Here is a 19,650-nt window from a genome sequence, read left to right as displayed (position 1 = left end):
AGCTGCTTTTTTGGTAGGACTAGCCGAAAAGGGAAATCCTAAGTAAGTCAGTTTGTCAACTCTCCAAAAGTTTCATCCTCTGTTTCCCTCCGGGCTTTTCCGCATGAAAGTACATAGTATTCGATTTACCTGTGTTCATCTGCAAACCATTTTCTTCAGCAAAGGAATGTAACAATCTTTGTGGGCCCACTTATGTACAGTCAATTTACAGGAAGTCATCCAGGTACACCAATTATCTTAATCGTGTGTCTGCTTGCTTAATATTGTGCTGTCGTTGTTTAGACTTGTTTTCCATTCAGTATTTTGACCTGTCCTCAAGGAGAAGCATTTGCTTTGGAGGGCTATATAACCTTCAGCTTTTTCGAACAATGTTACTGTGCTAGTCCTTGAAGGGTGTGTCCATTTTCTTGTATGTGGGCTGGACTGCTGGGTAAGGCCATCCAGATAAGAATGTAATAACTACCCTGTTAAGTGCTGTGTGAGACCATGGTTTATGCACAGTCTGTAGCCATTGATTACCTGCATTGTGTATCTAGAGGGGAAATCCCTAAAGGACGAAGACATCTTGCAGAACCTACCCGTGGGGACCACAGCCACTCTCTACTTCCGCGATCTGGGGGCGCAGATCAGCTGGGTGACGGTAAGCCTCCTTAAAACCTAATCCCATCTTTCCAGTGTTGCTTTTGTCCCTGCCATGTTTGAAGGCATTGCATTTCCTCTGAGAACCTTTCTCTCCATCCCCTGTTTTCAATCCCCTACTTGCCAAAGTGCGTTTAATCCTCCTCCATACTAGGATGTTCTACTGAATGAGTATGGGCCGACTTCCTCCCTTATTTACAACGAATCAGCTTCCCACCATTACTTAAATCTCTGCCATCTTTCAAGCCACTGTAACATCTCTCTTCTGCAAAGCACATACTCCTTTATTTCCTTCTGTTGTTAAAGCCCTCGGAGTGTTTGTCTTAAATTATTTCCCTGACTAATTCTGTGTATGCTGACTGCCTGAGTGTGCAATCCAAGGTTTACTCTTTCACTCTTCCCCTATTCTGCTCTCCTGATTGAGAACGCTGCTTATTCGATTGGTCTTTTTTGTGCAGAGTTTCCTTAGTGAGCATATTTTCTTAATGGACGCATTTTTTGTACCAGTTTTTCCGTACGAGTGCGCTTTTCCTTGCTTGCAAACCCTTGGAGTTCTTTTCTGACTGAGTACAGTGCAATCCGTTCATGCGCTTGATCGTCTGTAGGTGTGCCCATGTAGATGTATCTTGATCCCTTTATTGGTATTTTTGCCTTGTATGTTTCTTGAACACCTACTTTACTCTCGTTTTTCTTTTCATTGATGTAGGTTTTCCTGACTGAGTATGCTGGTCCCTTGCTCATCTATTTGCTCTTCTACTTCAGGGTTCCATTTATCTATGGCCCAAAGTATGACTTCATATCAAGCCAGCATTCTGTAGTCCAGTAAGTATTCAGGCATGGTTTTGCAGGGCGGTAAAGAAGAGGTTGATGTTAATATTTGCCTATAAATTCATAGGCCACTACGGCAATGATAACATCCAGTGTGCTATGGTTAGTTCTCCCCAATTAGTGTAATTCGCTGTAATCCAACCTCTGTTTTCTTTGACTTGTAATGAGCAGTATTACAATTTTCTCCTTAGTGAGAGTCATGGATTTGATTAGTATTAGAATTGTCATAAGCAGTTGTATAACACACTTCAGCCAGTTCAGACCCTGCACCATTACAAGTTTTATTGTCTAGAATAGGATGTTCTATAGAGGTGCATCTTTTTAGCCATTGACAGTCATTATGGGTAGCCTTTTCATTTACACATCTGATTTAGAGAAAGGAAGAAAGTTGTTTTAAAACAAAATAAATTCAGATGAAACATGCCTTCAGTCGGATTCTGTTCCCAACATGTAAACCTCCCTCTCCTGGATCATCCTAGATCTTGCGATTTTAGCATTTCCCCGTGGATAATGCTTCGGTTGGGCAAACTGTCCTAATGAACCTCTTTAATTGGAGGTTCATTTTTCAGTTCCAAACTTTCCAGCAGCAGAAGTGCTCTGGAAAATAGGCAAAGGATGGGTAAAACCTGCAGTGATGCAAAAGTGATACAGCTGAAGGGTTTGAAAAGTAGTGCAAACAATTGTGATTGTAAGATGGCCAGATGGAAAAGTGTGCTGGAAGAGTACAAAGCTTTCCATACAAAGCTTTCCATACAAAGCAAAGACAAGGATGTTATATGCACAGAGGAAGGCCCATCCCACAGTTTTATTCAGAGAAAGGCCTTTGATACTTTAATTACCTAATAAGGGACATAAATTGAAAAATGGGAAGACTCTTAGCCCCGATCATATTCCACCAAATTTAGTAAAAATGTAAACTTGGATAAGGAGCCTGGTTTCCTGCCAGACTTTGGAGCATTAAGTACGGCGTGCAGGTTTCCCGCTCTTAGGAAGCAGGTGAGATTGTGCTGAAGTGGAAAAAGAGAAAAAAAGACATTTGTGATCCTGCATGTTAGTGCCCAGTATGCTTGCTGAACATGCATGCCAATATTTATGGGAGATTACTGAATAGCCCATTGTAGGAATGTGCTGTTTACAATTATCTCACTGTCACAGGGTTTCAGAAACAAAATACTCTATAGCTCATTGTGTAACATTGTCTGCTAGTACAGAAATCTCGTAAAGTTACGTGAGAGAAGGTGTTTCTTGGTTTCATTGAGCTTCCTATTATAGGAGACACTTGGTAAACTATCCATCACACAGATTTCTAACATGCATTTTGGCACTTCGAGGATGGTACCGAGCGCATGAAGTTTGCCACAAACAATGCCACAGTGATTCCCAAATGAATCTTTGGGTCAGGCAAGGATAGGTCTTGATCCCTCTTTTACTTATTTTGTATATAAATTAGTTGGGGAGCTATCTAATAAGGGAATCTTTGGATGTACCTAAAATTACATAAAGACCGGCTCCATTATTACTTCTTTTACTGTGGGCCAGGGCAGAACATGCACTAGTTAGTATCCTGAATGGTTTTAATCTTCTCTGCAACATGTACATGGACTTAAAATCAATGCAAATAAATTGGAAGTGAGGATTGGAGGGGCTCGTAAGCCACCGAAGTTATAATGGATAATATATGAAGTAGTTTGAAAGTCCTCAGAACCTTTGATTATCTGGGGTCGCTTCTCGTCCATGTTATGATGGGCCCCTTATAGCTCTATATAGCCCTGACAAAAATAGGTTCAATCAGTCGGGCTACTTTATCAGTGCACTACGGGTGGGCCTCTGTTAGTTCAGACTCAGGTGAAATCAGCAAAATCACTTGCACAGTTGACATATGGAGGCACAATACGACAGCTTTGGGGAAAGAATAATTGTATGAGCATGTAAAATGTTTTTTTTATTTTTTTAAAAGATTTTTATTAAAAAATTGATGGGAGTACCCAAGACAGCAGCCATCAAATTGATCATTGTAAACTTTACCTTAGCACTGTTGAAGATATATTATTATAGAGAAATTGAATTTATGGGCCAAGGTGTGGTTCAAGCAAAGGGCACACTGTGCAATACATCAGTAAAAGAACGGTACACACCAACCATTGTTTATAAGATTGGCTGGTTAAGAAATATGATAAAAGGTCTGGACAGAATTGGGCTTTAGTGAGACAACTATGATTCCTGCAGATCTTAGCTGGGTGCAACAGCGGGGACTGGACAGCAGGTCCAATCAATGCTGGGTAGAATTAATTCAAAAGGGTACTGTGAGAAACCAGAAGGTGTCTCACCCGCTATTCCCTGGGGATCTGTCATTCCATTGGCCAGGACATGGCCATCGCCTTTGGATCCAGTTCCTGGGGTTGGACCTGTGCGAAAGGATCACCTGGGTGAGGGGGGGGCCGGGGAGTGGGACGCCGGATGGTGAGGCACGGTATCCCCTTCCCTGTAACACCTTTACCCCATCCCAGTTGGTAGGATATTTAAGAACTCTTTCCCCCTGCCCCCCTTTTGTCCAACACAAACACTTTCTCACTGACAGCCCGGTCTAAGGGAAAACAGATTTCACCCGAGCTGTGTACCTGACCTGTCCCAATACTATGGTCAGGCACTCGCACCTAACTTCCATTACACTTCCCCACACAGATAAAAGGCGGAGCACGAGCGCACACTGAGCGAGGCAAAGCACACGAGGAAACAGCAGTTTAACAAGGGGAGAACGCTTTAAAACTTATGGGGGTCATAAGGAACCTCTTTGACAAGGAACCGTTCCTTCCACGAAACCTCGAGAGAAAGCGTAAGACCTGGAAACCAGGCTGAAGTATCCTGCATTGTGTGTCGGAGGTACCCGGGGCCCTTCCGTGTCAGTAACAAGGCAGGGAGTATCTCCAGCCACTGTGGTACTTTCCTTGCTCCAAGAGCAAAGCCGCTTAAGTGAAAGCAACACAAGCGGTGAGTTGGGGAGACTGATACGAGACTGGTCTGTGTTGAAGCCAATGTTGCAAGCAGCAACGTTGTATGACGAGCGCTGGAGCGAACATTGCTAAATACCCTGCGATTAGAGACGCAAATTAGTTAAACTACTGATGATTGAGTGAACTTTAAAGCAAGCTACAATAAATTTGACAGAGTTGTCCGACACCGTTTTGGGGCTCAATCGAAGGTCTCCGTAAGGTACCCAGCTGAGAAGTGATAAAAGTAGATAAAGCTGGTCAAATCCCGGCAGAGGGAGATAAATTGAATACATGTGAATTGCAATGGGTCAAGTCAAATCCTGTGCACAGTCGAAAGTCTTTGATCTCGATGAAGTCGAGAAAGTTTGGAAAAGTACATGGATTTGGTCCGAACCTGACCGAGGAAGATCAATTGAAAGCTTTGTGTTAAAGTGGGTCTAACCCCGGCGAAGGGGGGCCCGGTGTGAATCGGAAATCGCCCATGAAGTTGTACATGAGAATCCTGAGGAGATGGGAACTTTTGAATGTTTGTCGTGTCCGGGTGATCTCCCGTGGGCCGGCAGAGCCGTCTGCGGACCTCCGGGGCTTGGGTGGCCCCAACTCCTCCTGCGTCCCAAAAGGAGTATGAGGCACAAACAAGAGCAAAGGAATTACTGCTGTTTATTATATTATAGTAACAGCAGGGATCGTTCTTCGCCCGTAAGCATCCAGGGAGACGCTCTCGTCCTTAGTGGGGGGTCGCAGTATGCTCGCGTGACCTGGGAAAAACCGTCACAAAACCTATCGCCACTTCGTGTTGGCTCCCCGAGTGGTAGGGTTAGTATAGATACATATATGGGGAAATGTTAGTGGATAAGGACAGGTCAGGTGGCACACTTGGGTTGTCCCTAACACTTGCTACAATAAATTGGTTACACGGGGACTCTTGGTGATTGGCTACCCGAAATGGCGTCAGTGAGGAGCCCCTCGTACTCTGATTGGTTCCCTGGTGACCCCCGAAGCCTAGGACCATCGTTGTTCCCATCCCGCGAGGTACCTATTGTTGGCAACATTGTGCAACTCTGTGTTAGTGACGGTCAATGGACAGGTCTTTGCTAGTGGCTGATGATCGCGCCTTTCCCATCGGTGTAGGTGTCCAACTTGTCGCTTAGTTGTTACAACCTGCATGCCAGACGTGGGACCTCGGCGACTTTCTGTCTCGTAAGCTTGGAATCTTGTCAGTTTGGCTCGGTCACGTGTGTAGAGACCGCAGCTGGAGCATAATTATGAGCATTTAATTTGTTTGTTCGGCCCAGAGGGGTGCTGGCTGCGGCAGGTGTAGCCTTGTCACTGGGAGCTCGGCATGTGGGTTGCAACATTGTGGCCTTGCGGTGGGCTCCCGCTGGGACTCGTTCTGCATGGTCAGCGCATTGCTTTTCGTCTCGAGGTTTTCGTCTTAGAGGCTCCAGCCTGTGGACTCTTGCTTGCGGCCTACTCGGGCCTGGTTTTTCGGGGAGGCGATTTATATATTTACTAACATGGGCGCCGCCGGGAGACAGGGTGTCACAAGTAGTATGTGTGTGTATGTATGTATATATATTCAAGACAAAAGGAAAAGAAGATTCCACTTTTCCAATAAGGACGGCACTCAAAGCGGTCAGGATGTCAAAATAGTCTTCAAATTAAATCCACCATTCGCCAACAAGGTTATTTATCCCATATCCAGATTTATTAAGGGCATAACAGAGCTGACATGTTTCGCAACGATCCCGTTGCTTGATCACATATATATGTTAAACAGAAGGGTAAAGGTGCTGGGGAGTCGAGTGGAACGCGTGGCGCTTTCCACCCGCTGTGGGTGAGTGCTGCATGACACCTGGTCTGCTTAGGTATTGTTATGTATGCTTTTTATACTATTTAAACTCCTTTTGGATAAATAAAATGAAATTTTGAACACAATTTGAAGTCTTGTGTGCTTGGGCATTTTTTGGTAGGTGTTTGTGGGAGAGCTTTCTCCTCCCCAGCACCTTTACCCTTCTGTTTAACATATATTGAGTGTAGCCTGCTCTAGCCCGGTAGCACCAGCTCAGTAATGAGGCAGAGCGCAATTTGTTGGCTAATCATATATAGGCATCTCTATGGGGTAGGGTAGCATGAAGCGTCTGCAAGCGTGTACACAAGCTCTTCAGGCATCTTGCAGTTCTGCAGTGCTGTAGGAGGCCTATGTGAAAAATAACAACGATGCATGTCTGTGAGTGTGTCAGTCCGCTACGTCATAGCACTGAGTATGTTCGTGTGGGTTGGTGTGTGAGTGACCAGTGTGCATGGTGGCACGTGTTTTCTTGTCTGTGGGCTATGTCGTCATGGCATCTTTAACGATGTGGATAATTGTGTTTGTTGTTTTAGTCGATCTGGTCCATATCACAGGTGTCGACTTGGCCAGGGCCTGGTAGTGGGCATGCTCGTCGCGCATGTTCGGTCACAAACACATGGTACCTTGTCGTCTGGTAAGGAGGTCAGCGGGTCAAACTCCTCTTGCGGGTGTGCTTGGGCCGTGATCCTCTAGGCCATGGTCGGGATGAGAATGGGGGAAGTGTGTTCTCCCATTTTCCCACTTCAGTCGCATCAGGCCCTCTGAAGTAAGAGATTTTGAATGGCAAAGAGACTGAGACATAAAAGGCCCTGACACTGAGATTTGAACTGCATCCTTGTGCTAGAGAAGCCAGAGACTGCTAAGCTCCAGTGTGCCGCCTTGTCCTGAGCTGAAAACGTGGTTAAGGGAGGCCAACGGCTTGAATATCCTGACGTATCATTTCTTGAACACTTTACTTTTGCATAGCATTGTTTTCAACACTATTCGTATTTAGAAGTTAGGATTGGCAATAAGTTTTAGTCTAGGCCCTTTTATTTTGACAAGACACCATTAGGACTGCGTTATTTTTCGATGGTCGTAGCTTGCTCCCATCTTTAGATTTAGGATTAGATGGGCGCTTTTCAAACCCAGTTGATGTTCAATAAACACCCTTGATGTGTGATCACTTGTGTCTGTCTTACTGTTTGATACCATGCCTTCCTTACAGTACAGTAGGAGCACACTTGGCACACATTGTGGAGAGAACCCTGTTGCGTTTCCGGACATAGGTTCTAGAGAAACTGACCTATATTCAGCTCAAATTACATTGCAGCTGCATCAGAGCGCTTCACGTAGCAGATGAGGATTGGTATTTGAGCAGGTTAGTGAGTCCATACCTCAGGGTGCCAGAACTGCTTCCTGCATTGTTCTTCTGGGCCGGAGTTGCTCCGAGACTTCAATGTACTCGTGGCTTTAGGCTGCCGGAAAGAGGCTGATTTTCAAACTTTTGGATTCCAGAGGAGATGGTAGTTCCATGTGGTAGGGCAGTGTGTATGGAGAGATTTTACTTTCACGCTCTGCTAAATTGCTTGTAATCTAGAAAGGTATGTGACTGAAAATAAACCTTGCACTTTGTTTTCTTCTGATCTGTGACTTCAGTTTGTTTCCCACTGATTAGAACAGGCTAGACATCTTCTACATTCCAGTTTTTCACTAGACCTCTAATTGACTGTTTCATTTCTTGGATTTGTGCTTCTAATGGATTGTGTACTCCCACATAAATATAAAAAGCATGCACTGCACCTGTTGCCTTAGTTCTGTTTTTCTGCATGCACAGCATGCTTCATAACGGTTCTACTCGCCTCAGCGCTTAATTTATATTGCATAGTTCAATCCTTCATGTATGTCTACTCCAAAGACCGGTTTCAAGAGGTGTGTAGACTGTGACCCGAAGATGTTGCTCACAGATCGGCACAGAATATGCCTTCGGTGAAGAGCACATTGCAGATATCTGTGGTTCTTGTCAGTCCATGACTTGCAAGGCCTTGAAGGAGAGAAAGTCAAAACTCCGCTTAGTCGCTCGGTGTCCAAACCTCTGTCCTCTACTCTGAAGAGTAAATCTTCCGAAGACAAAAGTTTGAGAGATAAATCTCTGCAGGGATCTAAAAAACACTCCAACCATTCAAACCGGTTGAGATGAAAAAGCGATTTGTGTCACACTTCGTCTTCTCGAAGGAGGTCCAAGAAAAGATGCCATGGCTCTTTGTAATCTGATTCCTTTCCCGACAGGAAAAAGGTACATTCCTCATATAAATCTGCATCAACAGCAGATTGGGAAGCGTTTCGGCTCAAATTGATGTTTTTTCAAAGGCGTACCCTCCTGGTCCCTCGAAAGAGCCAAAAAAGGCTACCGACCCTACTGTGCCTTCCAAAGCTGGCGGGGAGTCATCTAAGGCTCTGACTTGCGCACCTAAGAGCCTGGCCAAAATCCTGAGGTGCCTACTCAAGTGACTTCAACGGTGTTGACTGGTCGAGAAGCGTTGAAGCCTAAGGCATCCACTTCTTCATCTTTGAAGGACTCCACGTCAAAGCCATCGATGTCATCCTCTGACCCATCGGCGGGTTTTAAACTTTTGTTGAAAAGAAGTCTATTGGGTTGATTTTTGACGAAGATTACATTTTACCCTTTGGATTTCCATGTTTCGACACGCCTAATGTCACAGAGGAACTCATTTCAGAAGAATCCCGAAATGGAGGACTTGGCTACTTTTCTGAAGGAAGCCAGTGGGCTAGACACTTCTCCGGAATCGGATTTAGCCACTCCACTGCTCATCCCAGTGTGGCGTACAAGTCAGTGATGGGTAAAGTAAAGTCACTGAAGACTTGGGCTAGGCTCGTCCTGCAAAGGATATTGAACTGGATGATGTCACTGCTCTCGCGGACAAAGGAACCCCCCGGCCCCAAAGGAGCCTGTTTTGCCTTTTCACTCTGCACTGAAAAATAACATCTTGGAAAATAGGCAGAAGCCTGATACCACCCCTGCTGTCAATAAGGAGCTGATAAGGAAGTACAAGCCATCAACCATTAACCCTAATTTTCTTTTAAGGCACCCTACCCCTGAAAGTTTGGTAATGCAAGCAGCTACTTCGACATCCAATGCAGCTGTATGTGACGAATCCCTAGATGTCACTTTTTTCCATGAGCCCAGGAAGGTGAGGCTGCTACCCGATAGTCCCCCTGGGGGTGGTACACAGTGGGAGGCTCTCATGGGGAGAGACTCCCCTTTGGGGAGGGGGAGCAGGCACAGATATCTAGGGAGAACACGGCATGACCCCCTTCCAATCACCCCTCCTAACCCTACTCATGTAGTAGTCCCGTCTTATACCCAACCACCCCATGTACCTGTGTGGGACCAGTGACATCAAATCCACTAAGCCGAACAAATGCACAGGAAGATTAAAGAGCACTAACTGTCCAAGTACAGGGACGCAGAGAAGGCGCAGAACCATAGAGAAGGCTCTATGGAACCAAGAGCCATGTTCTAGAGTTCCGTGAGGGAATGGACCCAACTATGAAATAAGATCCAAAGAAGGACTGTTTTCTGAGTTATGCCAGGAGACACACGCGGGTGGGCCAATCTGTGCCAAAGAGCCTTGTGGCCAGGACGGTGGCAAGAAGGTAAACATCCCTATCCTATCGGCCGTGGATGGACTGACTGGAAAGCTGGCAAAGCAGAGGTATGGGCGTGAGAGGAAGCTGGACTGCACGGTCGAGTGAAGACATGCATCCTGCGATGAACCACAGGCTGCATAGCCACTGCAGTATGCCGAAAAGCAAAGCAGAAGAGATTGCCCGAGACCGACCGGAGGAAGCCGGTAAGTACCCAAAAGGCATCTGCGTTGTCGGGCCGGTTAGTGGGGGCCTAAGGGTCAAGGAAGGCTCGGAAGAAGAGAGCACACAAGAGACCACAGAGCAGGGGCAAGATTGGAACTCCTGGGGGCGGGAAGTGAACACTGAGAGAGATGCGTCTGGGACCCACACCCATAAGAGAGAAGTACAAATCATCCTCTTCGTGGCAGTACCTGGCAGGAGAGTATACCTTGTCCGCCAAACCAGAGCAGAATAGTGTGAGGGGTCAGAAATGAGAGACCGATACAACACTGTCGTTTTCTCAGTGTTTGCCATATTTATTAAGGTTATATGGGGATGGGATGAACGCTGATCGTCCCTACCCTAACGAGAATGTTCCTACCTAGCAAACTAAAAAAAACAAATGTTTCTGACCCTCACACTATAATACACAACCAAAATGCAAAAGGTACGTCTGAGTTCATTTCAACAAAGTGTGTACAAGTTAAAACGTACAGTTCGCAAAAAGCAATCCTTATGACCAGGATTGGATTCCCTTTCCCTGAATAAATGCAGGAAGACTTTTGAAAGTTATGTTTCAACAGTGTTCTATTTAGTTCAATAGTAAATATCTTTTCCATTCAACATGTCTTTTCATTGTTAAAGAAAATGTCTTTCACAAAACCACTTAGTCACAGAAAACCCAATGTAATTGTCTCTTTCCCAAAGCACTCTTACCAAGATGAAAAGGGTTATTTTAGAGAGGTGTAACACTGATCCTTTCTGTAGAATACTTTTGTTAGGACAGCGTAGCAAAGGTCTCTTGTTACACAATAATTTGCCAGGATTATAAAGTGTGTGCTTTATTTCTTCAACTCTCAAAAGCCACACCAAGTTTCCTTCAGAAAAACAACTATTCCTTTACTGGTTTACTCTCCTGCCAGGATTAACTTCTACTTCAAATTAACTGTTAATGTTTCCTTCTGTATATGGCAATCCTTGTTCCAGGTATCTCCCCCAGTATCTCTTATGCGGAGAATTGTACACTGTTTCCCAGTTATTATAGTCTCTTAGCTGGTGACATAGTAGGTTACGGGTTTCCCCAAACTGATATCCCAGGTAAGGGGAATTGCACCCTTTTACCATTCTCTTCTTCTTAGTCCATATTCAAAATGGTCTTTTTTTTGTAACTGATCTCTGCAGCGCCCCGGGGTTACCTCTTCTCTTAGGCCAACTCAGTGGCTTCTTTTGGCGTCTCTGTGTAGCTTCTTTATGCTACAGTGAATTTGCTCTGTGGTTTGTACTTTGGTTCACGGTCAAACCTTCTGGGGTCTGACAATGCCTTTGACAGCTGCCACAGCGGTCTTTGTCCATCCGGCTCGTCCCAGGAGCTCATCTATCTTCGTTGGTTCTTCCAGTGCTCCAGCTCAGTGGTGCGGTTGTCTGCAGCTCGAGCATAGCTCTCCCTTCTCGCTGGTCTACTCCCCCTGCTGTCGTTCGTCACGGTTCCGCTTACCGCTTCATACATGCTGCGGCACCTCATGGCCTTCTTCCAGTGTCCGCCAGAGTGGCCACTTCCACTTCTGATTTACTTGCTGCGTTCTCTGCTTCCCTGGCTTCTGTGGTTTCGCCAGCTCCCTTCACATGCGGGTGATTTCTAAATGTAAAGGTCCTGCTTCTTTGACTGGGATTAAAACAGCTAGACTGCAGTCTCCTTTGCAACAGCAGTAGTAATTATCATTCGCTCTTGTTCCTCTACTTTGTCTCAGTACCATAAGCATTATGGGTCTTGAAGTCCATAATGGATTTGGAGTTTTCAATGCCATTTTGCTTCAATTGTTTGTTGAACTGAAAGTCCTAAGAGACCGGAGATGTTCTGTGAATGGTATATGCAGTGACCTTGAGGGTTAACACTTTTCTCCAAGATAGACCCATTAAAGTCATGGGGCATTACATCTGACCCATAAGTTCCTAAGGTGGACAACCTATTCTGGTTAGGTGATTTCTCATATACTTTTCTTGGGACTGTAGCTGGGGAAGGATTTATGTAGTGACAGCATGCCATCCTAAATGTGGGGATCATAGGGTCTTCATCCTCACAGAAGGAGGTACTTTCCAAAGGGAGTCGTCACTTTAGCCCGAGTGTCACCTCCTCCAATGTGATTGCCCCCTCCACCCACTCCCCCCTTTCTCCCTCTTCACCACGGTCAGGATCAGGCACATGGGAGGAGATTTTAGGCTGGGATTCAGGGATGACTCTGCAGGATTCATCACAATAGAGACACGTCTGGGACCCGCACCTACGAAAGAAGAGCTGGGAGGTTAGTGAACCAAGCCTGTCCAATGAACTAAGAGGAGAGTCAAGTGAACTCTTATAAGGCGCAACTCGCCCAAAGGCCTCAGTGTGCAGCAGGTAATGGAGAAACAAAGTGGAGAGGAGCCACGGAAAATACCAGAGAAGAAACGCCGGAAACTAAGAAAATGTAATCGTTGGAGATGAAAAGAAATGTTTTCAGAGATTTCTTAAAAGGAGGAAACTCCGAGCAGAGACAGATGGGGAGAGAATTCAAAAGGCGTGGAGCAACAGAATCGAAACTCGTGACTCCAAAACGAGAAAGCTTGTATCGTGGCTGCTCAAATTTAGTTACTGAACCGAAGTAAGCGGGACGGATGAGGAAGCTTAATCCTTGCTTTTAAATACGATGCCACATCTGCCGTAAGGCACCTAGGGGTGAGGGACAGCACCTTGTACGTAATGCAGTGCTAAACAGGAAGCCAGTGTAAAGAGTTATGAGTTTCAGTAACATGGTTCCTTCTCATGATATGATGCCACATACAGCTTGAACAGCATTATTTTGCACAACCTGTAAGAAGGCCTGGTTATACTGAGAAGTGCCAGCCAAGAGGCTATTGCCATAGTCGAGTTTGGCATTGATCAGGGCAACAGTGTTAGAATTGGATAGAAATGGTTTAATTTGACTAATAAGACATGTTGTGTAGGCACACAAGGCCTTCAGCAAGCTGACATGTTTTTTCAGATTTGCCATATGTTTAGGCATAATATCACATATTTAGGTTAGCGTCAAGATATACCCCAAGGGTCTTGACCCAGGGGCTGGTCTTAATAACTCCAGAGATATTGAAGGTAGAGTATCTGGGTTCCAGCTTGGCAAGGCATTTGGGAGTACCAACGAGCATAATCTCAGTTTTATTGCTATTGAGAGCAAGGGAGTTCTTAATCATCCAATCTTCAATGGCAGCATAAATAGAAGGGATTTTTTTGAGGCCCATATCGTAATTGCCTGTCAGTTTGATCACCACCTGAGTAGCATCGGCATAGTTAGTACATTATCCGTAGGAGATTAAAAGCCCCCGGAAGCAACACAGGCAGATCTAGAACATAAGAATGAAGACAGTCAGCACAAGGCATTGTTTGAACAATTCGCAAGGGCTCCAAATCTCTCCAGCAGCAGTGAATGATCGACAAGGTCGAAAGCCGTGGAGAGATCCAGGAGCATCAAAAGTGCAATCTGTCCAGAATTAAAAATGGGACATAGATTGGCTTTTAAATCAACCAAAGCTGTCTCAGTACCATGAAGAGCGCGAAAGCCGAACTCTAAAGGAGCCAAAAGATGATTGCTTTCGATATGTTGCTGTAATTGTGTTGTGCAACCTTATCCAAAAACTTGAAATTTGGAAAGTGACATTAGAAATGGGGCGATAGTGATCCACAGAGGCAGGATCACGTGTGGTGTTTTTCAAAAGAAGGGAGATCCAAAAAAAATTCAGAAAAGAAGGAACAGTAGAATTAATAAAGGATGAGTTGATCAGTCTGGCAACAAGAGGGGCGAGACTGCTAAAAACGTCCTTAATCTTAGCAGGAGGACAAATATCAGGGCGGGGGGGTGGCTTAAGGTGCTGGACAATGTCAGACAACTCAGCTTCAGATATCTCTTTAAAGTTAAAGTAGGAATAGAGGTATCAGAAGAGCGATAGTCTGAGACATCAGTTGTGGTGCTATGAGAAATAGTTAGTTTGGCTTGTAGTGAAAACGTTTTATTGTGATGCTGATAGCATTGAAGCCCTGTTGGCTGTCTAGACACCACTGGTTACATTTGGTGATGGCCGGATAAGAGTTGGCCTTGCCCTCAAACTCTTTAAGAATAACAAAGTTATTTTTGAGAGGACTTAGCATTAATAATGCTATCATTGTAGAAGTCATGTTCAGCAGCCAAGATTGCAGTTTATTGTCAGAGGCAGCTTTACGATAAGAGGCAAGGTTGTCCTCGTAGGAATTCTTCCGCCAGGTCTGCTTCTTTTTCCTTTTTAGTGTTCTGATGCCTAGGATTTCAACACAGAACCATGTTTGGCCCAATGTTTCAAGTTTGACAAATTTAACAGAAGATGCAGCAAGGGTATCAGTAATGGAAGAAATTACTGCTTTATACTGAACTAAGGTAGTAGTACAGCCTGAAAGTGTCAGGTTCACTAACATGTGTTGAGCAAGCTCATTGAATGCAATAGGAGTAATCATACGAATATTCCGGACTGTGTGTTCGACACGACGATTAGAATTCAGCCTAGTGATTTTGGCCGGAAGGTCCAATAAAAAGTAAATGAGGCAATGATCAGACCAAGGGCATGTTAGGACTTCAAGATTATTAAAAGATAAACAATGGGATAGCACCCAGTTCAGAATATGTCCTTCTCTGTGAGTGGGAGTCTTTATTAGTTTATGCGGGCCATAGTCCTCCAATGAAAGCGTCAAACCGAGTGCTTCAGAGTCCTGCATATTATATGCCCAGTAATTGAAGTCAAGGATGACCATATAAGAGGAAGGTTTAATAAAATCACCAAAGAGCATAAACGGCTGTTCTTCAAACAGGGGCATATATAAAGGTGGGCAATCTATGGCAAGAACACAAATGGTGGTGTTGGAATCAATAGCAATTTTAATAAGAGTGTATTGACAATCCTCAATGGATGACGAATTGCAAATATGTGATGTCAAAGAATCTCTTATGATGACTGCAGTGCCACCGCCCGACCAGATTTGCGATCATTCCGGTAGATTTGATAGCTGTTGGTAAGGGCAGTGGAAGCAGCATGGTTAGACCAATCAGTCTCCACGCGGCGCCACTTGCATATTGGAAGTGATATGAAATGTTTAGCTTGGATTTATGTGCTATAGAAGTCAATGAAATGTTTGAAATGCATTGTAATTTTTTAAGAGTGATTATACATTTGAATTAATACTATAGACTTCTTAGGAATCAGAACGCTCACGGGCGATTGCCGTTTTTACCAACATATCTTTGTTAAATTCCTGAGCATTCCGTGATGATTTGGTTTCATGTTTACATAATAAACGAGACACGATCATGTCACCGTTAAGGCACGCGTCAGTGCGCTCATCCGTCACGTGACACCCGCATTGCAAGGCGATTGCGGGACGGGAGGCGGTTTGTTTGCTGCCCCATCCATCCTGCATTATATTCCCATTTATGAAGTTTCTTCCACTTCAACAGGTAGAATTTTGAAAATGAAATTACACACACCAGGTTGGGTTTTCCCGCCACCTGGGACAGTATTTCTTTAACAGATGAGCACTACCATCTAAATGAAACTAAGGTCAGTTGAATCTCCTTTTCAGTTATTTAGCTGATATTTACTTCCTCACAGACTATAGTCCGTTAAGGTTTTTAACCACATAATTAAATCTAAGAATCACTTTTGTCCCCCTACTTAGTGTGCACTGCGATCTATCTGATTAGTTTCAGATGACCCACCCTTTGTCTTAGTCACATCAGAGAGTCATGTTTCAGTGAGGCATAGAATATCGAAATCTTTCTTAAGTAATAGGTCAGAAACCTCCTCAACGTGTCTCACTAAAGATAGAGTATTCAAGAGCCCCACCTTAAAGCGGGAGAAAGTGGGAGGGTTATTCCCAGAATGATTAACACAAGCAAAACCAGAGTCACAAGAGTTATCAGATACAGGAGAAGGCATAGGCTGCATAGTCTCTGAACCAACGGAATTAGATTCATCATAACGAATTACAGTAAGGGCACGGTCCAAAGGCAGTGTATTACATTAGGGCTGGCTCTTACCTAGTATATTTCTTGCACGGGCAGTTGCGGCAAGTGCTTGCATGGCAACATGGCATGTAAACTGGAAGTGGAAAGATGAAACAGCACAGACCGGCTAGATCCTCATACGCCGGGTGGTCACGTGCCTTGCAGAAAGATGAGGAACCAGAGGACTACAATAAAATAGGGAGTTGTAGTTCTTAGGAACAGAGGGAGGCAAATTACTAAAATGAATTGAGTGGCAAAACCCAAATTAAGCGGCGTTCGAGAGCAATTCATATAAACAGTTCAATTGAGCAGTGAATGCTCAAATCATTAACTCAATAATCCTAAAATCTAGCAAAGTAGAATCTGATCAAAAAACGAATACAATATAAACTAGCGATTCAGGCGGCAACAAGTACATAATCTAAGTGAACTTTGTAAATCATCATCGTGACAGTACTTGACAGGATAGGGAACCAGGTCGGTCCAACGAGCTGAATGGAGAAATACAGGTCTGGGAACCACGATCTGAAAAGGCAAGAGAGTGACCCTCTACCTCGTGGCTGTACTTGGCAAGCCAGAAGACGAAGTGGGCTATACTGGGGAATCCTGGTTCAGGGATCATACTTGTACATGAACTGTTGAGAAAGAAGGAAGACATTGAAACAAAGATCACCAGGGAAAGGGAATCATTCCCTCACTGTGAAGTGATTGTAAAATCAAGATACAAGGAGAGGGAGTAATTCTCCTGGTAGTACTACATCTACAGGAAAAAGCACAATCTAACGAAGAGTCGGGGAGAAGGGAGTAATTCTCCATGGCATTGTGTGAGAAACAGTGAAAGCCAGAGACCCGGAGGGGGAGTCATTCTCCTGGTAGTTGTATCTGCAAAAGGGCTAAACCACAGAATATTGACATTCAAGGAAAGGGAGTCATTCCCCCTGCTTAAGAACTTGCGAAACAGAACTGTGCTACTCAGTTGTCAGGAGAAAGGAGTCATTCTCCTGGACCAAGAACATTGGCCCAACCTTCTAGTTTAGTTAGTAGTGTAAGGGACAGAGTAAGAGATTTTGACACAGGACGGTGGACTCTTTAGTTTACAAGGACATTCTGACAGACCCCATTAGTATTTTTAGTTGAGGCCGGGGATCCCCTCCAAGAAGTAGGGAAAGTTAAAATTTTCTTGCTGAATGAAAGTCTATAGCGACCACCATGTCACCGTTGTCAGTCTTCTCCTTCTGCCACATTACACTACCTAACAACCCCGCTCACAGCAATGATACAAAATATGATGTACTGGGAAAAGGGGTATTTTCTGCTGGGAGCATGGTGTTTAAGGCCATTAACACATCTTGCGCCTTAACCAAATACATCCACACCTTGTGGGATGTTGTCTACCAAGCAACTGAGAATATTCCTGAGGGGGAAATGAGAGATGGTTTCCTAAACATCATTTAAGATGAGGCTGCTGCATGCCAATCTCTTCAATCAGGATTGGATGCGTCTGACTTTGTTGGTCGCTCTATGGCTGCAAGCACAGTTAGGTTTGCATGGCTGCGTAAATCATGTTTTGCTCCGGATGTCAAATCATGACTTTTGGACATGCCCTCTGGTGGGGTCACACCTCTTTGGGGCAAAGGCTGATGAAAGCCTAGAGAAGCTAAAAGCTTCTAAAGCGGCCGCAAAATCTTTTAAGTACAGCCATTCGCCAGTCCCAGCAACCTCAAATGTCTTACCAGAGCTGGAGAGGACATTCCTTTCATTTCTACTTCTCTCTTGCACAGAGAGCAGATTTCCTCTAGAGGCCAAAGCAGGTTTCCACTTGACTCAAGAGGCTGTGGGGGAAGAGCAGCCCAGACAGTCAGTTCCGCATTTCCCTCTGCCACAGCTCCAAAACCACTTTGAGTGCTCACTCATGTCTCTGGTGGAAGGTGGGCTAACAAAGCCTCTTAGAGAATGGCAAAACATTACTTTGGATGCTTGGGCGGTGTAGACAGTAGCTCAAGGGTATTGTCTTCCATTTTTAAAAGGGCACTCAGATTGTCCCCCGAGCAAGCAATATCTTTGGGAACCAGACTGTCCTTCTGCAGGAGATTTTCCCTGCTTCAGAAAGGTGCTGTGGAAAGGGTACCTGTGGCAGAACAATACCAGGGTTGGTACTCCACATTCTTTCTGGTTCCCAAGAAAGATGGAGGATTGCCAACCATCTTGGACCGTAGACGTTTGACCAAGTTCCTCGGGAAGGACTGATTCAAGATGGTCACTCTTTCACAGATCCTCCTGGCCCTTCAGCTCGCGGATTGAATGCTGTCACTCGATATTCAGGACGCCTAATTTCATGTGCCTGTACATCCCAAGCACAGAGTACCTGAGGCCTTTGGCAGTTCCCACTTTCAGTTTTGGGTACTGCCTTTTGGGCTGACCTCCGCCCGAGGGTCTTCAACAAGTTAATGGCAGTGGTGGCAGCGAATCCAAGGAGGGGAGGGATCCACCTCTTTTCATACCTAGATGATTGGCTGATCAGAGCATGTTCTCCGGAACAGGATCTGGAACATCTAAGCAGAACCTGTTATGCTCTCCACAAACTGGGCTTCTCCCTCACCTTTAAGGTGACACCTTCCCAAAAGCTACAATTCATTGGAGCAGTCCTGGATTCTTCCCGAGGGAATTCTTTGCCTCCCGAGTTGATGGCTCATCTTGCAGATGAGGACAAGATTTCAAAATGCCCAACATCTTCTGGCTTTTTTATATATTTATTTATTTATTTGTTTAGGTTGTTGGGCTTCATGGCATCCTGCATTTTCCTGGTGCTAAAGGCCCACCGAAGTCCCTCGGACCCCAATGTTCACAATTCTCAGGCAGGATGACAGACCTTCAGGTGCCGAGCAAGGTTGCGCAGGATCTCCTGTGGTGGGCCTGCAAAGAGAATGTGATGATAGGGGAACCTTTGTGGCAACCCTAGCTGCAGATAAAAATAGTCAGATTCTTCCCTCACGGGATAGGGAGCTCACATGAGCGATCTCACGATCAACGGTCTTTGGTCCCCATCAGAATGCAGACTACACAGAAACCTCTTGGAGCTAAGGGAAATCATACTAGCGCTAATAGCCTTTATGCCTTCCTTACAGGGGAAAAACGAAGGCTTACAGTTACAGTTGAAGGCTCTACCTTTCGGCTTGAATTCAGCCAACAGGGTGTTCATAAAATGCCTGGCACCGGTGGCGGCCCATCTGCGTCTACAAGACATACACATATACCCATACCTGGACGACTGGTTGATTCACGCTGCTCGCGGGGAGCTTGCATACGGACACACAGAGAGGACCGTCCGGTTACTGGCGGATCTGGGATTCTCCGTCAACTTTCAAAAGTCCTGCTTAACACCATCGCAGAAGGCGCTGTTCCTAGGCGCCAGACTCTATATGTGTCTTGCCAGGCG

The 19,650-nt window shown here is 45.0% G+C and overlaps 1 protein-coding gene across 4 annotated transcripts in view; it reads left to right on the top strand.

Annotated features, from left to right (window-relative positions):
• TECR (trans-2,3-enoyl-CoA reductase) overlaps positions 1-19,650 on the top strand; it is a 338,617-nt gene that overhangs the window by 214,976 nt on the left and 103,991 nt on the right. For all 4 annotated transcript variants that reach the window (XM_069603950.1, XM_069603954.1, XM_069603953.1 and 1 more), the window contains 2 exons: positions 537-640; positions 1,346-1,461. In XM_069603950.1, coding sequence (XP_069460051.1) covers positions 537-640; positions 1,346-1,461 — 220 coding nt within the window. The remainder of the gene's footprint in view (positions 1-536; positions 641-1,345; positions 1,462-19,650) is intronic.

The sequence above is a fragment of the Ambystoma mexicanum genome, chromosome 3q (genome assembly GCF_040938575.1).
Source record: "Ambystoma mexicanum isolate Mex_15411 chromosome 3q, UKY_AmexF1_1, whole genome shotgun sequence".
Taxonomy (NCBI): Eukaryota; Metazoa; Chordata; class Amphibia; order Caudata; family Ambystomatidae; genus Ambystoma; species Ambystoma mexicanum.
Note: the sequence above shows the minus strand (reverse complement) of the source record. Positions and strands in the feature narration are given on the sequence as shown.